General features: G+C 42.6%; 1 protein-coding gene across 2 annotated transcripts in view; it reads left to right on the forward strand.

Annotated features, from left to right (window-relative positions):
• Positions 1 to 734: 734 nt before the first annotated feature.
• sult4a1 (sulfotransferase family 4A, member 1) overlaps positions 735 to 18,638 on the forward strand; it is an 18,753-nt gene continuing 849 nt past the window's right edge. The window contains exons 1-8 of one of the 2 annotated variants that reach the window (XR_010665116.1): positions 735 to 1,691; positions 8,581 to 8,711; positions 10,265 to 10,345; positions 10,525 to 10,651; positions 10,763 to 10,857; positions 14,205 to 14,343; positions 15,433 to 15,534; positions 16,368 to 18,638. The exon at positions 16,368 to 18,638 is cut by the window's right edge and continues 849 nt beyond it. Coding sequence is in view for 1 of the 2 variants with exons in the window: in XM_020634827.3 (XP_020490483.1) it covers positions 1,523 to 1,691; positions 8,581 to 8,711; positions 10,265 to 10,345; positions 10,525 to 10,651; positions 10,763 to 10,857; positions 14,205 to 14,343; positions 16,368 to 16,480 (855 nt within the window). In the remaining variant the exon portion in view is untranslated. The remainder of the gene's footprint in view (positions 1,692 to 8,580; positions 8,712 to 10,264; positions 10,346 to 10,524; positions 10,652 to 10,762; positions 10,858 to 14,204; positions 14,344 to 15,432; positions 15,535 to 16,367) is intronic. The other variant, XM_020634827.3, reaches the window with a different exon arrangement.

Below are 18,638 nucleotides of genomic sequence, written 5' to 3' on the forward strand. Positions count from 1 at the left end.
GTAATGACAAAGCTAAATCTGCAATGATTGCTTACTTTACTTTATACTTAATTTCTGACCCAAAGGTTCATATCATAAGAAATATAAATATAGGACATCAACAAAGGAATGAATCACTACAGGTCACATGTTTTCAGTAATTAAAAAAGAAACATGAAGGACACACAAGGGATGAGCAAGAGACATTTTGCTTGTTTTCAATAAGATTAAATCTGCATCATGTTGTCACAGATGAATCTTTGAATGTGCATTTTTTAAAGTCAATGCAATGTCTGACGTCTTCAAACAGCTGTCCCGTCAAACAAACACACGTTAAAACGAAACACTCCTCATCTAGTGTCAAAGGGTAAATTAAAAAAATCTAAAAAAAAGAAAGAAAAAAAGACAGAAACAAAATTAAATAATCAAAAAATAAAAAACGGCACGAATTGTCTTTTACTCAATTACCGAAATAATCTGTGCAGCTTTAGGGGAGGCGTCTTGTTACAAATGCCTTTTTCATTCTCTAACATGTCAGTGTGACACAAGACAGAAGTACAAATCCAATTTTTTGGGAACATTTATGTCAAAATAAACACTTACATGCTGTATCAAAACATCTTTAGTAAAACAGCATTTGACACATGCTAACAGCTTAATTAAAAGTCATCAGAACAATATTTCTAATTAAATAACTTTGGATGATTCACTCAACAGTTTTTGTCCTTTTAAAAAAAAAAAATACAGGGGGCCGTGAAGGCAGCATACGCCGCTTAGAGCATGATTGGATAAAAACATGTTTATCAGTTTCCTTATTTTCCTCAGCAGCCAATCAACAGGAAGTGGGTTAGACACCATGCGATGACGTCACACCTTCTTCAATAATAAAACATGTATTTAATAAGAAACGCAGCTCTCCTCCTCCTTTTCTCCTGTTTTCTTTTCACTGCCAAGTCACCTGCAGATATCACACACATACTTATTATTATTATGCTGGTCTAACATGATATTAGGGATAGAAGAAAAAAGGTGCTATATAAATAAACTTCATGGCCTATTTATGTACTCTGTATAGTGTTGCACATTACAGGGATAACAAAATTGCATATGTGTTGTATAATAGATATTAAAGGTCACATATTCTCCTCTTCTTCAACCACTGTGTTTTATATCTCGAAATAAGAAAGTTTATCTGGACCTGTTGAGTTTTTACCAGAATTTTATTTGTGCCTAGATTTGAGTTTGGCTCTGTTGGCAGGAAGCATCCTATCGCTGCGTGTGCGCGCCTCCTCGGGCCAGGGAGAGTGGTCCTGATGCTGAGCCTCGTGAGCGCGCATTACATCACTTCTCTGTCGCGTGATTGGCTGGGGATCAAGTCAGCGATTCCCAGCATCCTGAAGCGGGCGGCAGCAAGTCATCATCACCACCGTCCTCCTCTTCCTCTTCCTCTTCCTCACCTCTGGGTTTAATTACAAACGGGAATCACACTGTTCGCGTGGCTGTGCGCGTTTTCGTGTCCCTGCTCTGGCGGCTCGTTTCGAGGATGGCGGAGAGCGAGGCAGACACGCCGAGCACGCCGATTGAGTTTGAGAGCAAATACTTCGAGTTTGATGGAGTGCGGCTGCCGCCCTTCTGCAGAGGGAAGATGGAGGAGATCGCCAACTTCTCCCTCAGAAGTAGCGACATTTGGATCGTCACCTACCCAAAGTCAGGTAAGAACAAGCATCTGCATCGTCCCCGCCTGCGCAAGACCTCGCGAGCTGTGTGGCTTCCAAATATTCAGCGCTCTGATGCAGCGACGTCTGCAGGATTTCCCTGCGATTATCAAAGTTTATTCTTAAAAAAAATAATAAACCTCAGAGCGGGGAAATGAACAATCTCAGTCGGTCATAGGATTTATTTTGGAAGACACGCATGCACTAATCGTTAAAGTTAAAATGGAGGCTTGTTTTGTGTGTTTTAGCGCTGTTGTTGCACTGTTGTCCTGCAGATCTGATAGCTCTGTTTATGTGCAGCAGAGGCCTCTGCTCTATATCCGGCTTTTAAACGCAGCAGCATGTGTTTCATAATCAGATGCCGACTAATTGAGTCAAAGTAAATCGATCGATGCATCGCTCTGTAGTGCATCGCATCTGAGCTGGCCTTCATTATTTACAGCAGTGAGTAGTAGTAGTAGCTCTCCGATGCAGGTAAAGTTGGTGTTTACATCCTGCAGAGTGTCTGTGGCGCAGCGCTGCAGGCTGTCCGCCGTGCGCGCGGTGCCCTGCTGGGCGCTGGGTGGGACCGGTCACGTGACCCCGCGTGGCTGGTGGGCAGCTGGAGCACGACATGAGTTTGATTGTTGTCGTTCTTCACTGAGTTCAGTATCTTAGCATCAAATGAACTCCTGTAATGTCTCTATCAGGGGGACTTTGGCACTTCGCAAAATAAGTGAAGAGGAAGCATTAAGTGATTCCATCATTAGACCTTTTGTTCAAACGCGTCAGACTGTTTACACCTGGCCTTTTAAATAATGCAGGTGTTATGCAGAGAAATGCATCCCTGCAAAGAACAGCATGCACCTCACGGAAGTGTTAGAAAACCCTTATAAAAACGGTATCAATCCGAGTATGTGAAGCATATTCTTATTAAACGTTTAGTGTCCTTATTGTTCTGTAGACTCGATAGAAGAGGCATTTTCATCAGCCTGCGTAGATACCTGCAAACAATGTCTGACTTTGAAGTGTCTGTAGAGGAAACTTAAGGGTGGATGAAAAATACGGCAGTGTAGAAATTGTGTCCTGCAAGGTGTAATGTCGGTCTTACATTGACTCATTGCGTTTTAATTTCTTTCCACTTAAGATCTCACATCTTATTGTTTTCAGCGGCTGTTCTGGAAACTGTCGGGCCTGCAAGGCATAAAGTCACAGGGGGCCGCTCAAACCAGCGTTCATCACCATTATGTTATAAATAATCTGACACCCGGAACGAAAGGAGAATGAAATATCACATCAGTATCATTTTCAAAATATATAATGTAAAGACTGTTTAAAGACATGTAATTTCAAAATAAGAGAATCCTTTATTGAGCCCAGAGACTCAACATTCAATCATTTACTTTCTATAGCCGTTTTCACACATGCACTCCAGGAGGACTGCCCCTGAAATCATCCTCATCTGGTTGTTCAAACATGCATCTCATCTCACCTTGGAGACTTTCCCCACCCTCTCTTTCTCACTGATTTCTGACTTTATCCACTGTCCTTTCTCTCGCGTAAAAAGCCCCAAAATAAGTCTTAAAAATAGACAAACTTGCGAGAAAATCAGCTAAAATCTCATTTGGCCATGATTGGAAGTCCGGCCTCAGATTCCGCTGCACAACTGAACGGGCTAAGATTACAACCGACTTCAAAATCAGTGGTACGACAAAAAAATCTTGGCTTGTACATCATATCCTGATTTCATGACATCACAAAGGGCAGTAACCCCTCCCGCAGGTGGGTGACACTCCCACAGCTAGGTGTTTGTTCTGCCCTCTGAGTCTACCTTGGCCTGAGCCAAACCAAGCCCTTCCAGAGAGGGGGCGTGGTCAGACACAGCTCATTTACATTTAAAGGTACAGACACAGAAACAGTCTGTTGTGAGCAGGGCTGAAATAGAGGGGTTTATAGACATGATCAAATACAGGATCAGAGTGGATTTAGAACAAGAAACTTCACACACATGTTTTGGGGAGCTCTGAGACTTATTTACACTGGTTGAAGAGGAGGAGAAGATGTGACCTTTCAATACAATTGGAAGTTTAGATAAGGTAAAGCATCAAAATGCTAGGCCCGCAATAAGCCACAATGGTCTCATTTATCTTAGATTTCAAAATTGCTGCAGTTTGAATCGTAAAAAAAAAACCCATCACAGGCGCCTGCACAGATAAAATGCAGTAACCAGAGACCTTGATTCTAGTATTTATCATGTATACAGGGATATGATTAAGCAGGTTTTTCTGTGTGCATGTAAACACTGTATCCTGAATATGATCAGGCTCGGAACCGGGATACTCACGTCCATGTAAACACACTCTGTGTTTCTAAAACTGAACACTGGAGCTATAAAGAACTCAGTAACCTTTCATCCAAAGTCTGCACAAGTAGTCCAAAAACAGCATTTCTCAACAAGCTGTTATGCAATTTTGCAAATTTACAGCGTGTCTTCTAATATAAGTGCCCATTTGACCAAAAACAGGACCTTTATCACATCCAGATGATGAAATTGTCCAAAGACTAAGAGAAGGCACGCAAAATGACATGACACTAATAAAAATGTTTGATAAAGGTATTAAAGATTTCGGGGAAATCGATGATCTGACATTAAAAGATTTGTATCAAGGCTCTGAATCTGTGGGATCTGAATGTCACCACAGATTAAAGAGCAAATCAGTCTGGGCACAGGCGACGAGACGGATCAGAAATGTTCCCTGACATTTGTAGACCAAATTAGTGACGACTTAACACATCTGTTCTCTGTTTCTGTGGAGATTTCTGCGCACAATGTGAGCAATGTCGAGTGGAAATTGTCTTATCTTCACAGTTGAGGACATTATTTGGACACAGGCGAATGTGCAATGTGCTGGAAATCCTTCAAAACACACTGAAGGACATAAGTAGTGCATCTGCTGCAGGCTGCAAACAAGGCAGTTTTTTCTGCATTTTTTAAAATATGATATTGTGGAGTAGAAAAAGAGTAAATATATGATTTATATCTGAAGAATTCTGCAAATCCATGCACATCGAATAAATATCCTCACTCTCCCCCTTTAGCTCTGTGTTGGTGTATCTGTAGTTTCTGGTGCAGAGGCAGAGAAAGCACATGGCAGGACACATGGATTCAATGCTGCAGAGCTGTGATGCTATTGGCTCACATGTGACCAACTTGGCCAATGGGATTAGAAAGATTCTATGAACCCTAAAGCGGGTTTAGAGTGAGTGTGGGGTCTGCAGTGTGTGATGCTTTTATGACTGTTTTGACATCAGACAGACGCTCCATCACGTCTCTCTGTGGGTGCTGCACCTCTGCAATAAATCTAAATCTCTACAATAAATCACAGAGGGGCATGACTCAGATACAGAGGAGAGAGAGAGAGAGAGAGAGAGAGAGAGAGAGAGAGAGAGAGAGAGAGAGGGCATCTGTGCAGGGCTCTGCAAAATGATATGATACAAATTTTACAAGGTAATATTCAGCTTGTGCAAACAGTTGCATTCCCGCTGTGGCTCAGCAGAAAAAAATGGAGGAACTTACTGGGCAGGAGATTCTCAGCTAACCAACAGTGCAAGGTGTAAGCGGTCTGTTGTTTTTTGAGCTGGACCTTCTAGAGATCACAAGTTAGAACATCCAAACTCCTAACTTATTGATTTGCTAACTCTTTCTTTAGTCTGTCAATTTTAATTCCTCTAGTTTGTTTTAGGGAAGTCTGAATGTGGACTCGGACTCAGACCTGAATTAAATATATTGCCCAACAAAATCAAAGTCGATAGATTTCACTGACTTCCTGGGATGCATCGGAAATAATCGTTACAACCTCCATTTAAAAAAAACAAAAAAACAAGCATTTTGAAAATGGTTTTCTTCTCCTCTTTTTAGCAGACCTGACGGGGGACAGGGAGAGCAGCAGCAGTTCAGTGATGCAGCTGTTACAAACTGCTCAGGGTCGCAGTGCTTTCGTAGACTCTAGGAAAACACTGTGACCCTGAGCAGTTTTGTAACTTGCTGTTTTAAAGCTGCGATATGCAGCTTTAAAGCAACATGATAGGTAAAGTTTCCACCTTAAAATGGTTGTTGCAAAGTCGACATCATAACACAACAACTTTCAACAGTCAGAATAGCGTCTCTTTCATGTCAACCGAGTGCCCCGGTCAGCTGCTTTCAGCACGATAGCAGCGGTTGCGGTTCTCTTGTAAGAAGTGCGTATGTAGCTTTAAGGCATTAGCCAGTTAGCTCGTCTCTGTAATGTTTGATACAATGTCGGAGGCCAAGAGGAAGAGGGCAGTGACGGATGAAACTAACGAGAGAAAAAGAGAGGAAGAGTGAGCGAGCCAGAAGCAGAGCCAATGAGTTCAGAGTTTTTTTTTAGCTATAGCTGTTAGCATTCATCATTTAATCTGCAGTCAGTGGAGATTCTAGAGTCTGTCGGGGCCCTCGGCAAAAATCAATAGGGGGGCCCTCTAACCAGCATTCATCTCCATCATGTCTGCCGGTGTCCCGACGCTTAATCCTTCAACTATTTCATCTCCTGTATATTTTTTCATTCCAACAGGTGGAGCATTCCTCTTAATTTTTCTCTGTTGACTTCGGGTGACAAACTTTGGTTTACACAGCAACAATGCTGCAACACTTAGCAAGGCAACGAGAGTGAGTGCTGTCAGATGGGGCCACCTTAGGGAGGCTTCCCACTGTCATTGCAAAATGTGCACAATTTAGGCCACAGTCCACTGTGGTCTAAATTAAACATCTGTGCTGTGCTTTGGTCAAAATATATCATGAATCAAGCACCAGAGGAGGTTTGTGACCCTGTATAAACCAGCTCTCTCAGAACGCTCCGTTTTGGTGTGTGTGTCTCTTTAAATGCAATGACCCCCCCCCCCCCCCCCCCCCCCGAGTTTTCCAAGTAGACATCACTCCTTCGCTAGCAAAATAAAAAGGCAGATCTGTACAAAAGTTGTGCTCTACGCTAGGGGTGGAGTCCATGGGTGGAGATGCCAGAATCCCACTGTGACATCACAAGGAGAGCACATTTTTCTCTGTGTTGTAAGACTTATGCAGACCACAAACAAAGGACTGGATGGATTTATTTAACATTTTGTGGGTCAGTAGACAATCAGGTTACCCAAATGTATGTTCAAAAACACTGTCAAAGTTGTTTTTTCCCCTGATATGTACCCTTTAAGTTTGTGAGCCCTCAGGGGCCTCCTACTGGTCTGGGGCACCTTGCATGTAGCCTGTTGACAAGCAGCGCCTCTGTCTGCTCTTCACTGGATGTTCAATGTCGAATTGTCCAAATAGTCCATGTTCAAACTGGGCTGATTACTAAACATCTGACTTTAAATAACGTGCCAGCATCTCATTTTAAAATGAAACTCTTTGATAGTTCCATGTTTACTCAGAGTCCTCATGTCATCTTTTTATGGTTTTAAATATTTTTGGAATTTATTTCAATTTGGACGACACAGCTGATGTTTCATGATTTTAATGTGACGAACACAACTGGACCCTCTCATGTTAGCCAAATACATCATGAGCCGTACCAGTGACGGATTAAATAATCTGCAGGAAACCAAAAAGAATCTGTCACAGTTTATTTGGTTTCAGAATCTGTGCAGCCTGCGGCCTCACAGATACACATCTTCAACTTCTGAGCAAGAAGAGTCGGCTTTGTTCACGTCAACCTTTACAGCAAGCTATTAGATTGTAAGATAATTAAAAAAACAACAATGAATAGAGCGTGAGCTGTTACCTTACTCTGCTAAGTGAATCCTTCAGGTTTCACATAGCACGCTCTGAGCCTCCTGTGTTGTGTGGGATGTCGGATTGGGATGATTCATGCCAAACAGTATGAGTCACTGAGGAGAACGTTGACATGGCAACAAAAAAAAATTTGTTATGGAAAAGATTTCATTTTGATAAAGGCCACAATAGAACGCAAGGCAAAAAACGAAGCAAGAGTCAATCAATCGGAAAAATTAACATTTTTCCTCCAAGCAGGGATGGGAATCCTTACTGAAAGTTAAATCATAAATAAAAGTATTATTACTCTGAAGAACTCAAGAAATGTAGTATTTTTGTTTAAAGGTCACATATTCTCCTCCTCTTCAACCAGTTTAAATAAGTCTCCGAGCTCCTCAAAACATGTGTGTGAAGGCTGTTTCTGTGTCTGTACCTTTAAATGTAAATGAGCTGTGTTTGACCACGCCCCTCTCTGGAAGGGCTCGGATTTCTGGGTCTTTCTCGCTCCATGTTCTATTGTTTACGGTGAGAAGGCAGACTCAGAGGGCAGAACAAAAACCTAGCTGTGGGAGTGTCACCCACCTGGGGGAGGGGCTACTGCCCTTTGTGATGTCATGAAGGGAAAATCTCCAAACGGCCTGTTTGAGAACACATTTTCTGAAAAGCGGAGCAGGCAGAAGACGGAGAGGATGAACTTTTCTCATCATTGGGGGGTTTGTAGACAGACTAGGGACACGTATTAGAGTTAGAGGATCATGGTGAAGAGGATTTTACAGAATGTATGACCTTAAGGTTCCCATATTGGTAAATGGACTTGAGCTTATATAACACTTTTCTAGTCTTCCGACTACTCAAAGCACTTTTACACTACAGGTCACAACTACCCATTCACACCCATTCACACATGCTATGTAGTATCATTCATTAGAATTAACTAATCCATTCATACACCGCCACCAAAGCAGCGGGAGCAATTTGGGGTTAAGCGTCTTGCCCAGGGGCACATTGGACATGTTGCCCAGCTGGGGATCGAACCCCTCGACCTACCAACTGAGCCACAGCCGCCCCCAGCCATCACAAACTCCTCATCAGTCTCTCTTCTCTCTCTCTCTCTCTCTCTCCTTGTAGGCACCAGTCTACTTCAGGAGGTCGTGTATCTCGTGAGTCAGGGAGCAGACCCCGACGAGATCGGCCTGATGAACATCGATGAACAGCTGCCTGTCTTAGAGTATCCTCAACCAGGCCTGGACATCATACAGGTAACAAAGCCAGACTTAAAGTCTAGTCCCAAAAAACATTTAAACTCAAGACCACCGGAATAAAGGTGCCAGACTGGGGACCCCCACCGCCCCTGGAGATGGGCCTTGACAGAAGGTCTTTGGCGCTTGGACTCTATAGGGTGGTTTTTGTGTCTGTTCTGAGCCTACAACAGAATAAACCCCCTAAGGGCGCCAACAGACTCAAGAATCACCACTGGCCAAAGTCTTCATGACTAGAGCTTCATATAACTTTGAGGCTTAAGTCATCAGCTTTGCAATGGATAAAGCATCTTAAATGACATTTATAAAAGTTATTTTTCATTACTCGCTGCTCACTCCTCGCTCTCTTTCCTAAACTAGGACGTTGTCGTTACGTTCAGGATCATTATGAAGCTGAAATCTTGTGAACATAAAACTAATATAATTAAAAAATGTTTTTGCATTAAAGGTCAGGCACTGAGAAGACCATTGTGTAACTAGGACTTCGTAAAACATCTTGGATGATTTCATCGTGGGCCACATAACAGAAAAGCATGGGATACAGAGTGGGACTTTTTTAAAGATAGGATAGGATACTGGGGGAGTCGATGTAAGGATCTCTCAGGCTGTGCAGCGTTGATTTCAAGAGGTCAGAATCAGACAGTTTGCAGAAGCAGTTTTCTGTATGTTAATAATTATTTCAGAAAGTTTAGAAGCGATGCAGACTTTGACGTATATTTAAAAAAAATTCAAACACAGATGGATAAATACTTAAGGGCTTGCACTTTGTTAGCAAACGTCCTTCTACATCGGAAAGTTCCAGAAAAAGATGTCTTTGAGTTGACCATTCAAGATGACCATTCAAAGACAAGAAATACTGCCAAATACTGAGACATCAACTGACAAAGACTACAACCAAGGACATTTCAAAACATGAGAAAGGATGGAAGAAGGAGAAGAGGAGAGATGTTGCTTTCGTAAGATGTTGATGTGTGTTGTGGTGTGAGAGGTGAGGGGTTTGTGTAATGTTTATGTTGGGGGTTGACGGCCTGCAGCCGGGGCTTTGGGGTCAAAGGTCCTCTGCTGCTGATTTGAGGACATGGAGGGAGAGGGTGATGCTATCATTTTTGTTAGGCAAATGCATTTTTAACATGAAGCTGTTTTAGACATAAGAGTTGGACAATAAAGAGTATACAGCGTGCAGAGTGCTCACATTGTGAAGAGGAACTCTTTAGCCTGAGGTGTTTAACAGGATAAATGTTGCAGAGCTGATATTTAAAGTGAAACATGTTGATGTTCTGGCTGCCCTGGTATAGTTATAATGTTGAATCACATCTTTGTTTTTGAGTTCCACATGGAAATCATGGACATCCCCTCATATAATACTCTATTGACGATGCACACAAACAGGCCAGTTCTGTTCTTAGAGAGAAAGAGAGTCTGATGTTTCCATGAAAAGGAGCTACAGAACATGTGTGTGTGTGTGTGAGTCTCCGATGACTGATAAGGTAGGACACACCTGAGTCACCTGCAGATCCTTGGTTAAAAAATGGACTTGTGTTGTGTCTCCCCAGGAGCTGACCTCCCCGCGTCTGATCAAAAGCCATCTTCCTTACCGATTCCTCCCCACAGCCATGCACAACGGAGAGGCCAAGGTCAGTGTGCCACCCTGCAAAGACACAAACGATCAGTTATGGTTATCGCAGCCTGATTGCCCTTGTCAGCCACCGCATCTCGCCCGCATCTTACAAAGAATACTTGCTGGCAGCTTCTTTGTTATTTAATTTCTTAGACTTGTCCGCGCAGCTGAGTCGCATTTTTGTTTCTGGTCCAGGTGATCTACATGGCTCGTAACCCGAAGGACCTGGTCGTCTCTTACTACCAGTTCCACCGCTCTCTCAGGACCATGAGCTACCGCGGGACCTTCCAGGAGTTCTGCCGTCGCTTCATGCATGACAAGCGTGAGTGTGACGGTTACTTTAAAGTGTGCAGATTTTTTTCTACAGAGTTACACTCAGTTAATGTACCCCTGTCTCTCTCTCTCTCTCTCTCTGTACGTGTCTCTGTCTCAGTGGGATACGGCTCCTGGTTTGAACATGTTCAGGAATTTTGGGAACATCGTATGGACTCCAATGTTCTCTTCTTGAAATATGAAGACATGTACAAGGTAACATCATCAAAATCTGCAGCCTAATGAGTGACTCTGTTGCTACTGTTTGAGCTGCTGAATATCAGTATGTCCAGTCCAGTATGGCCGTTTTGAGATTTTCCCATCATGACATCACAAAGGGCAGTAACCCCTCCCCCAGGTGGGTGACACTCCCACAGCTAGGGGTTTGTTCTGCCCTCTGAGTCTGCCTTCTCACCGTAAACAATAGGACATGGAGCGAGAAAGCCAGAGTACACCGAAGTCCTTCCAGAGAGGGGCCGTGGTCAGACACAGCTCATTTACATTTAAAGGTACAGGCACAGAAACAGCCTGTTCTGAGCAGGGCTGAAATAGAGGGGTTTATAGGCATGATCAAATACAGGATCAGAGTGGATTTAGAACAAGAAACTTCACAGACATTTTTTGGGGAACTCTGAGACTTAATTACACTGAAGAAGAGGAGGAGGATATGTGACCTTTAAGACCTAAACACCTATGAAAAGATTACACTGAAGTAAAATATTCGGCTACTTATCTCACCAGAGCTAAATACATGACCCCATCCACATTCTTAAAGGCAGACATTTCTCCACAACAGCACCCCTCACCTGTCAGTGCTGCTCAATCTGTCGTTGAACTGGTGCTTGACCATTTCAGACACAATAACCTCTCTACTCCTGACCCACTTGTGCAACAGCGAGGGGGTGTGTGAGGGAGGTTGGCCTACAAAGGGCTTCAAACCGCCGTTCATTCATCACCGCTCAGACTCTTAGTCAGGGTGTTTCTGTACCCTTCACCTCTCGCTTTCAATCTTCATCAGAAGTGCAGAAAACACAAAAATCACAGCTTTGCAAAACTGTTTCGTGTAGCACTGATAAAGAAGGTAATCTAAAACTCATGGAAATATTTTTAGGGACAATTCAGCAACACCTTTTGTTTTGTAGGGAAATTCCAAATCCATAACTTTGGATATAAATAATCTATCAAAGATAACTTCACCTTTAACTTCAGTTTACACCCCCCGCCCTCATATCGAGGTCCTGCACCATCATGTCCTCACTCTCTCTCTCTCTTATTTGAACTTTGTCCATTTATTCCTCTTTCTGCACAACTTGGCACAAAAACAAACACGTCTATCATCTGATTTATGTACACAACATTTTTGTACAGACCTCTCCATTCAAAGAAAAAAAGATTCACAGAACATAACACACCAAATCAATCTTTGCCCTTTGCTTTGTCAAAGGTCCCTTTTGACAACATCAGCTCTTATCACGTTTATGAGGCGCAGACTTGCAGCGCCTTCTAAGAAATGGTTACCAAGAACTGCAGGGAGAAGATGCAGTTCCTCGAAATGTTTCAATTTGCCTCAGGTAATAAAAAACAAAACACGTCCTGGTAGATGACCAGAGAAAAACAAGCCGCTCTTTACTGTTTCCTGTTTGCAAAATACACACAATACTTTCTTTCTCAGAATAACTCTGACTGGTGTAATTGTCTGAACTGAAGCGGATATTTTTAGAAGAAATGTGCAAACACAAATACGTCTGGATGTTGAAAACATCGGAGACGTGTAGCAGGATGGCTGCTAGGCCAAGTAGCTTGTTCCAAAATCAAAGTAATTTGTTCCAGTTGAAAATAGGCTGTCACAAATGTTTAGCATGACAGGATTTAGTGGGGATTTTTAAAGGTTTATTTTGGGGCTTATAATGACTTTATGTTAGAGACGGGACAGAAGATAGAGTCAGAAATCACAGAGAGAGAGAGAGAGAGAGAGAGAGAGAGTGGGGAATGACATGCAGGAAAGGACCAACTGGTCCTCCCCATGGGTGGAGGACCGAAGCCTCCACACATGGGGCGCTCACACTAAAGGCCTTTGCACACTGAGCCAGTTTTTATTTGTCCGAAATTTGCTCATGTTAAAAAAGAAATACGATCTCATGTTGTGTTGATCATGTTTGCACACTGACTCGCCCGTCATTATTTCTTTTGGAACAGGTTCAATTATGTGTGCTTGTGTCTGGGCTTTCACACTTCATTTTTAATTTCATTTTTTTTTATTTGTTCCATGTCAAAACACACAACAGAAAAGGAAAAAAAAAACAAAAAAAACAATTCACACTTTATCCCATGTACAGAAAGGAGCAGGGATTAGATCTTGTTTTGGCTGCCCCTTACTCAAAAAGCAAACAAGAAATATCTGGATGGTCTGTCCAATTACAGTCAATGAATGAATATCATGCCAACATAAAACAAATCTGACAATTCAGTCTTTACTGCCTCAGAAAGTAGAAGAAAAACACACACAAAACACACTAACTGCCACTTTCATACCGTCTGATAACTTTGTTCTTGTACATTTTCTTAAACTTCTTAAATTTCCAGGATGAGCGTCATGTGTGAACGCAAACAGCCACATTTTTCACTCTGACTTCACCCGGAGTTTCTCCTCCAGCCTCCTCATATTTATTATGCAGAAAGTCAGAGAGTGAGCTGATGTGAGAACGCAGCAGGATATAATCAGGACACAATCCTCCTTGTCTCGAGCTGCAATCACCTGTGTCCTGCATTGTTGTGTTAGCATGCTAATGTTAGAGCTCTTTAGTTAGCTCATAGCTTCACATTGCATGTAAACTGACACAGAATGAGCGTGATCTAAAAATGCTTATTAACATCCAAATAATCAGTGAGTATGTTGTTCTTCTTCTCTCTAGTCCTTGACTAAAACAGCTTTTATACACAAGGGGAGTGACAACAACACAGCTCTGACAACAACACAGCCAGCGGGACTCGAGCTTCTCACTCATTGTTGACAGTCATGACTTAGAGACACATTTACACAGGAGATACTGGATTTATGATTTATTTATGGGTAACATGTCACACATTCTGACTTTAATGCCTGAATATGATACAAACTGGAATTAGGCTCATAAACGGGATACTCAAGTCCATGCAAATGACTGTAAGCTTGTTTGCTAAATTTATCCAAAAACAAAGGAGAGCTGCTAGCACAGATTTGTCATGATGCCAGCTCGTGTAAGAGAGAGAGTTTGTCGTCATTTGTGGGTCAGTTGAGCTGTAAACTGATAGCCTGCATGTTTAACTGTCCCTATAGGTGATGTCTTGTGTACACAGCTGTACATCGCGTCCTTACAGATACTGGAGTTTCACCTTTACTCCATAAAGATTGTGTAAGCATGGAGGACAGTGTGTTCTCTGCAGCCGTGGGAGGATGCTGTTTGGGGAAGCAGAATCACCGCCTTGGTGTTATTTAAGGATTCAAGAGGGAGGTGATTCTTCTGATTTGTTTGTCTGTCCATTTTTTGCAACTCACCATTTGTCCTCGGTCCTTTTCTCTGCAGGATGTGGGGAATCTGGTTGAGCAGTTAGCCCGGTTCCTGGGTGTTTCCTGTGACAAGTCTCAGCTGGAGGGCATGGTGGAGAGCTGCAACCAGCTCATCGAGCAATGCGGCAACTCGGAGGCGCTGTCTGTCTGCAGGGGTGAGTGGGCAAGAAGCGAGGAAAGACCTGCTGGTGGTCTGCTGAAAGACACACTCAAGTCTCCCTGAGGTCTGGGTGAAAGCCAACATTGTGGATCAAGTCTCCAAAGCATTAAATCCAAAGTCTCACCCCAATGTCAGGCTGCATTCAAGAGAAAGGCATTCAAATCGTTTGAAAGTACACTAAAGCTCGTCAGTAGCTTCTTCTCAGTATTGTTTTCGTCTGACAGTCTCTGTAAATCTGCAGAGTTCACTTTCAGGAGATCTTAAATCCATGAAACCACGGACTGAACATTTAACATTTAACTTGTTATTCCTTTAGAGTAAGCTAACGGCCTCCTACTCTCATCACAGCTCACATTAAAGGTAATCAGACTCTGTTCAACTCAACAAGCCCGATTTCTTTTTCCTTTTAACACAACAAAACACACACTCACACACATACACACACACCAGTATTTCATGAAACACAAATACATTTTATGATATATTGCTTTTAGTTAGATGTGTGTCTGTCCCTTTGCTGCAGTTGACCTTCAGGGCCACCCGACACTGTCAGCTTTGTCAGCACTTTAAACCCTCGAGCTCCGGCAACGAGCTGAGCACGCTCCACTCTACAACACTGGAGCCTCATATTACATTATTTACATTTAAACATACTATCTATTTAGGATTGAATCTTTTACGTTGATCGGACTCAGAGCAGTTTAACAATTCATGACAAAGCTTCCAGACGCAGCAGCAGATTCTGTATTTGCAGATTGATCAATATGATCCATGCAACCACAAGATATTCAGCATTTGTCTCGCAGGCGTCATGATTGTTTTTGACCCTCAGTTTGACGTAATTGTGGCACCTGCATCATGGATTGCATTAGAAGTATAGACAGCTTAGTGTGTTTAGAACTATTCCACCTGCATGTCCATTTAAAACATAATATTTTAATTTTTCTTTCATGTGTCTTTTACATTTCCTCGTGTGTTAATGTTATTTAGGTCAGTTTTTGTTTCCCGTCCTGTTTTTGATGTTCATGTTTACTTTCTGTCATTTGTTGCTTTTCAGTTTTTCCATCATTTCTTTTCCTTTTAGTGCATGGAAGTCTGGTGTCTGATCTGCTTTAAGATAAACTCACAGCTGACAGTCAGTCTGATCCGACTCTGATCAGGGTCTGTCTCAGACGCCACACAGCAGGTGAGTCGCTGCGAGCTCAGGCTGCCTCTCTCTGCAGCTGGAATGAAACCTCCCATCAGAATTAGTCAGGAAGGTAATCATGATTGTTTTTTGGGAATTAGAAGTGTTGTAGTCAAGACCACACTAACCGAGACCTAGACGTACTGCTCAGAGACCGAGAAAAGCCATGTAGGGATCGAGACAGAGTCCAGACCAAGACCAAGGCAAGGCAAGACAGAGACGAGACCAAAACCATAAATATCAGTGAACAATCATCTTGTGTGCAGGGGGCGTGTCACTCTCTTAGACCGTAACACTGTGAAGGTTGTGGCCGTAACCGGGGCTGAAAATCAAATCAAGACTTGAAGTTATTTGTTCTTTTAGTTCTAATCACAGAGATGAAGAGGAAAAATAGCTGATCAGTGGTGGTCTTGATTATAATCTATAAGACCGAGTCAAAATTATTTTGATTCCAAGACGAGACCGAGATCTTTAAAAAGTGCTCTCTAGACCAAGACCGATTTCGATTACTACAACACCAGGAGCGCCACAGGAACACAGAATTACAGAAACAGCAGTGAAGCTAAATGTAAAGCAGCATAGTTCCTCTTGGGAAAGAGAGGAAGGGGACCAAGTGTCATCAATTTCATTTGATGTTGTCCAAGTAGTGCACGTTACTGTTCAAACTAACAGTGTTTAGAGCCTCTGTATCTCCGAGGTCCCTCAGATGAAATATAAGTACGGACTTCTTGGCATCAAATCTCTTTCAGGACTCTCTCGATTGGATTGTTTTGTGTTAAAAGGTGTCTAAACTCTTATTGATCAGTAGTTCTTCCCTCTCCCTGTGCCTGCAGGTCGTGTCGGTCTGTGGAAAGACGTCTTCACAGTCTCCATGAACGACAAGTTTGACACCGTGTACAGACAGAAGATGGGAAAGTCCGACCTGACGTTTGACTTCTTCCTGTGAGGAGCACCCCCCATCGTCCCTCCTCCACCTCACCCCTCCTGACTCTCCTCCATGGATCTCCTTCAGTACCGTCAACAAATCGCACACTTTCTGCCAAAACCCCCACAAACCCACACGGATACATCAACACTCAGTCTGAAGTTTAACCGTACAGCCTGACAGCAGGATTACAACACAAGACTTTACCCAGAATGCATTTATGTCAAATCACAACTCATCAAAAAAAACAACCTCTGTAGATGGAAAAGAATCCAGGTTGGTTAGTTAATGAATTAAATGCATCAATAACATAGTGAAACCAAACGTCCTTCAACCCCATATACCTCCACAGTGCGTTCCCTCTGCTGAGTGTAAACGTCTCGTACAAATCAGGGTTCGACCGGTGCAGCATTCAAATACCTGACATGTTCGCTTTCATATCAAGGACTGAAGCTATGTGCAGATATTTGTGACAGAAATCCACTGAAAATGATGCATCAATGTGTCTGGAAGGAAGGACGACAAAATAGCTGGTTAGTCGTTCATTCATTCTCACGCTAATGTTTTATCTTTCCAGGGAAAAGCTTCATAAAGAATTGAATATGATAGAAACTTCCTTGGTCAGTTGGAACAACATTTAAAGGAGATCTATTATCCTCACTGCCTGCATTAATGATGTCAGTCTGGGAGACATGTTGAAAAGCGTTGTGAGATGTGTAGCTCAAAAACCTCTTTATTTATCTGACACCGGCGTCAGAAAAATCCCTAATTTCAGCCTCTGCCTGAAACGCTTCATTTCAGCTACTGTCTCTTTAAGGCCCCGCCTCCCCATGTGCCCACTCTCCTCTGATTGGCCAGCTCTGTTTGCAGTCACATGGACATTAGAGTGTGCTTCCTCGTGGGTGTGTCCTTGTAAGAGCTGCCGGGATGGGCGTGTCCTACAGCTTTGCTCTGATACGTCGGGTCAGGCTTTGACCAAGTCTCACTGAGTTCTTGTAATGTCTCGTTCAGAGCAGCAGGAAACCACGAATGAGACAACTCAGTATGTTGTCTTTATGAATCAGCAGAATAGAATAAAAAATAATTGATTAGCGGTCTTGATCTGTCACAAATATCTCTTCAAATCTTCTGAGATGCTTTCTGATATTTTTCTGGTTTTGTCAGCCGGATAAACCTTCTAAAAGATGAACAACACGATGAGACTCTTCAGCTCTCGATCAGCCCAGACTCATGAAATCATCAGCTGACATAACGGTCGAACCCTGACACATTCAAAGTCATTTTTATTCAGGTGAAGTGAAGCCAAACTTATGAAGAAGAAGATATATCGCCTAAATCAACCCAGAGAGAAAGAGTGTTGTTTGTTTGTTTTTGCTCAAAGTGCTGCAGGGTGTTCCGCCTCCATCACTGATCGTCACTGGACATTTGTGTATATATATATATGAGCTTTATATTTGTGTATGTTTGTGAGCGTGTGTTTGAGATACAGAGACAAAGAGGGGGCAAAGAAAGTCTGTGTCAGGGTCAGGGTCAGGGGACTTGATTTTTTTTTTTTTTTGCAGCCAGCGAGATCGACACCCATCATGACACACAGATTACGACACAGATGCAACAAGGAACAACACATTAGAGAGAAGGAGAACTATTTAAAGACTAAAACAGGAGAAAATAACTAAAAAACAATGACAGTTCTCGAGGTTTAAGGCCAATAAGATCAATCAAAAACACAAATAAATATATCATCTCTACAGCCAGATTCAAAACAATTCTGGACTTAAATAAATAAATACAGCTCGTTCAACTCAGTGATAGCAGCAGGAACAAAGCTGCTTTTGTACATTGGGACCTGATTCATGCCTCTTGCTGTCGGCGCAGCGATATTGTGCATTAATAACATTAAAGTGTTTGTTTCAGTACAATCAGACTTCTATTTCGAACTAGTCGCCCCCTGCTGCCCATCAGAAAGAATGCACGATTAAGGCACTTGCACATTGTCTTCACTTTAAGAGGTCGAGTCCACTTCTCTCGGTGGCTGAGATGAATGGAGGAACAATGGCGCACTTCTTAAATGTTCTCCTCTTTTCAGTGTAATTCTCTGATAAATGTCCGGTGGTTTTGCTGCAGGAGAGGAGGGAGCCGAGTATTAAAACACAACCAGCATTAACTCCACAGCCGTGTC

Source organism: Labrus bergylta, chromosome 23 (assembly GCF_963930695.1).
Source record: "Labrus bergylta chromosome 23, fLabBer1.1, whole genome shotgun sequence".
NCBI classification, from domain to species: Eukaryota; Metazoa; Chordata; class Actinopteri; order Labriformes; family Labridae; genus Labrus; species Labrus bergylta.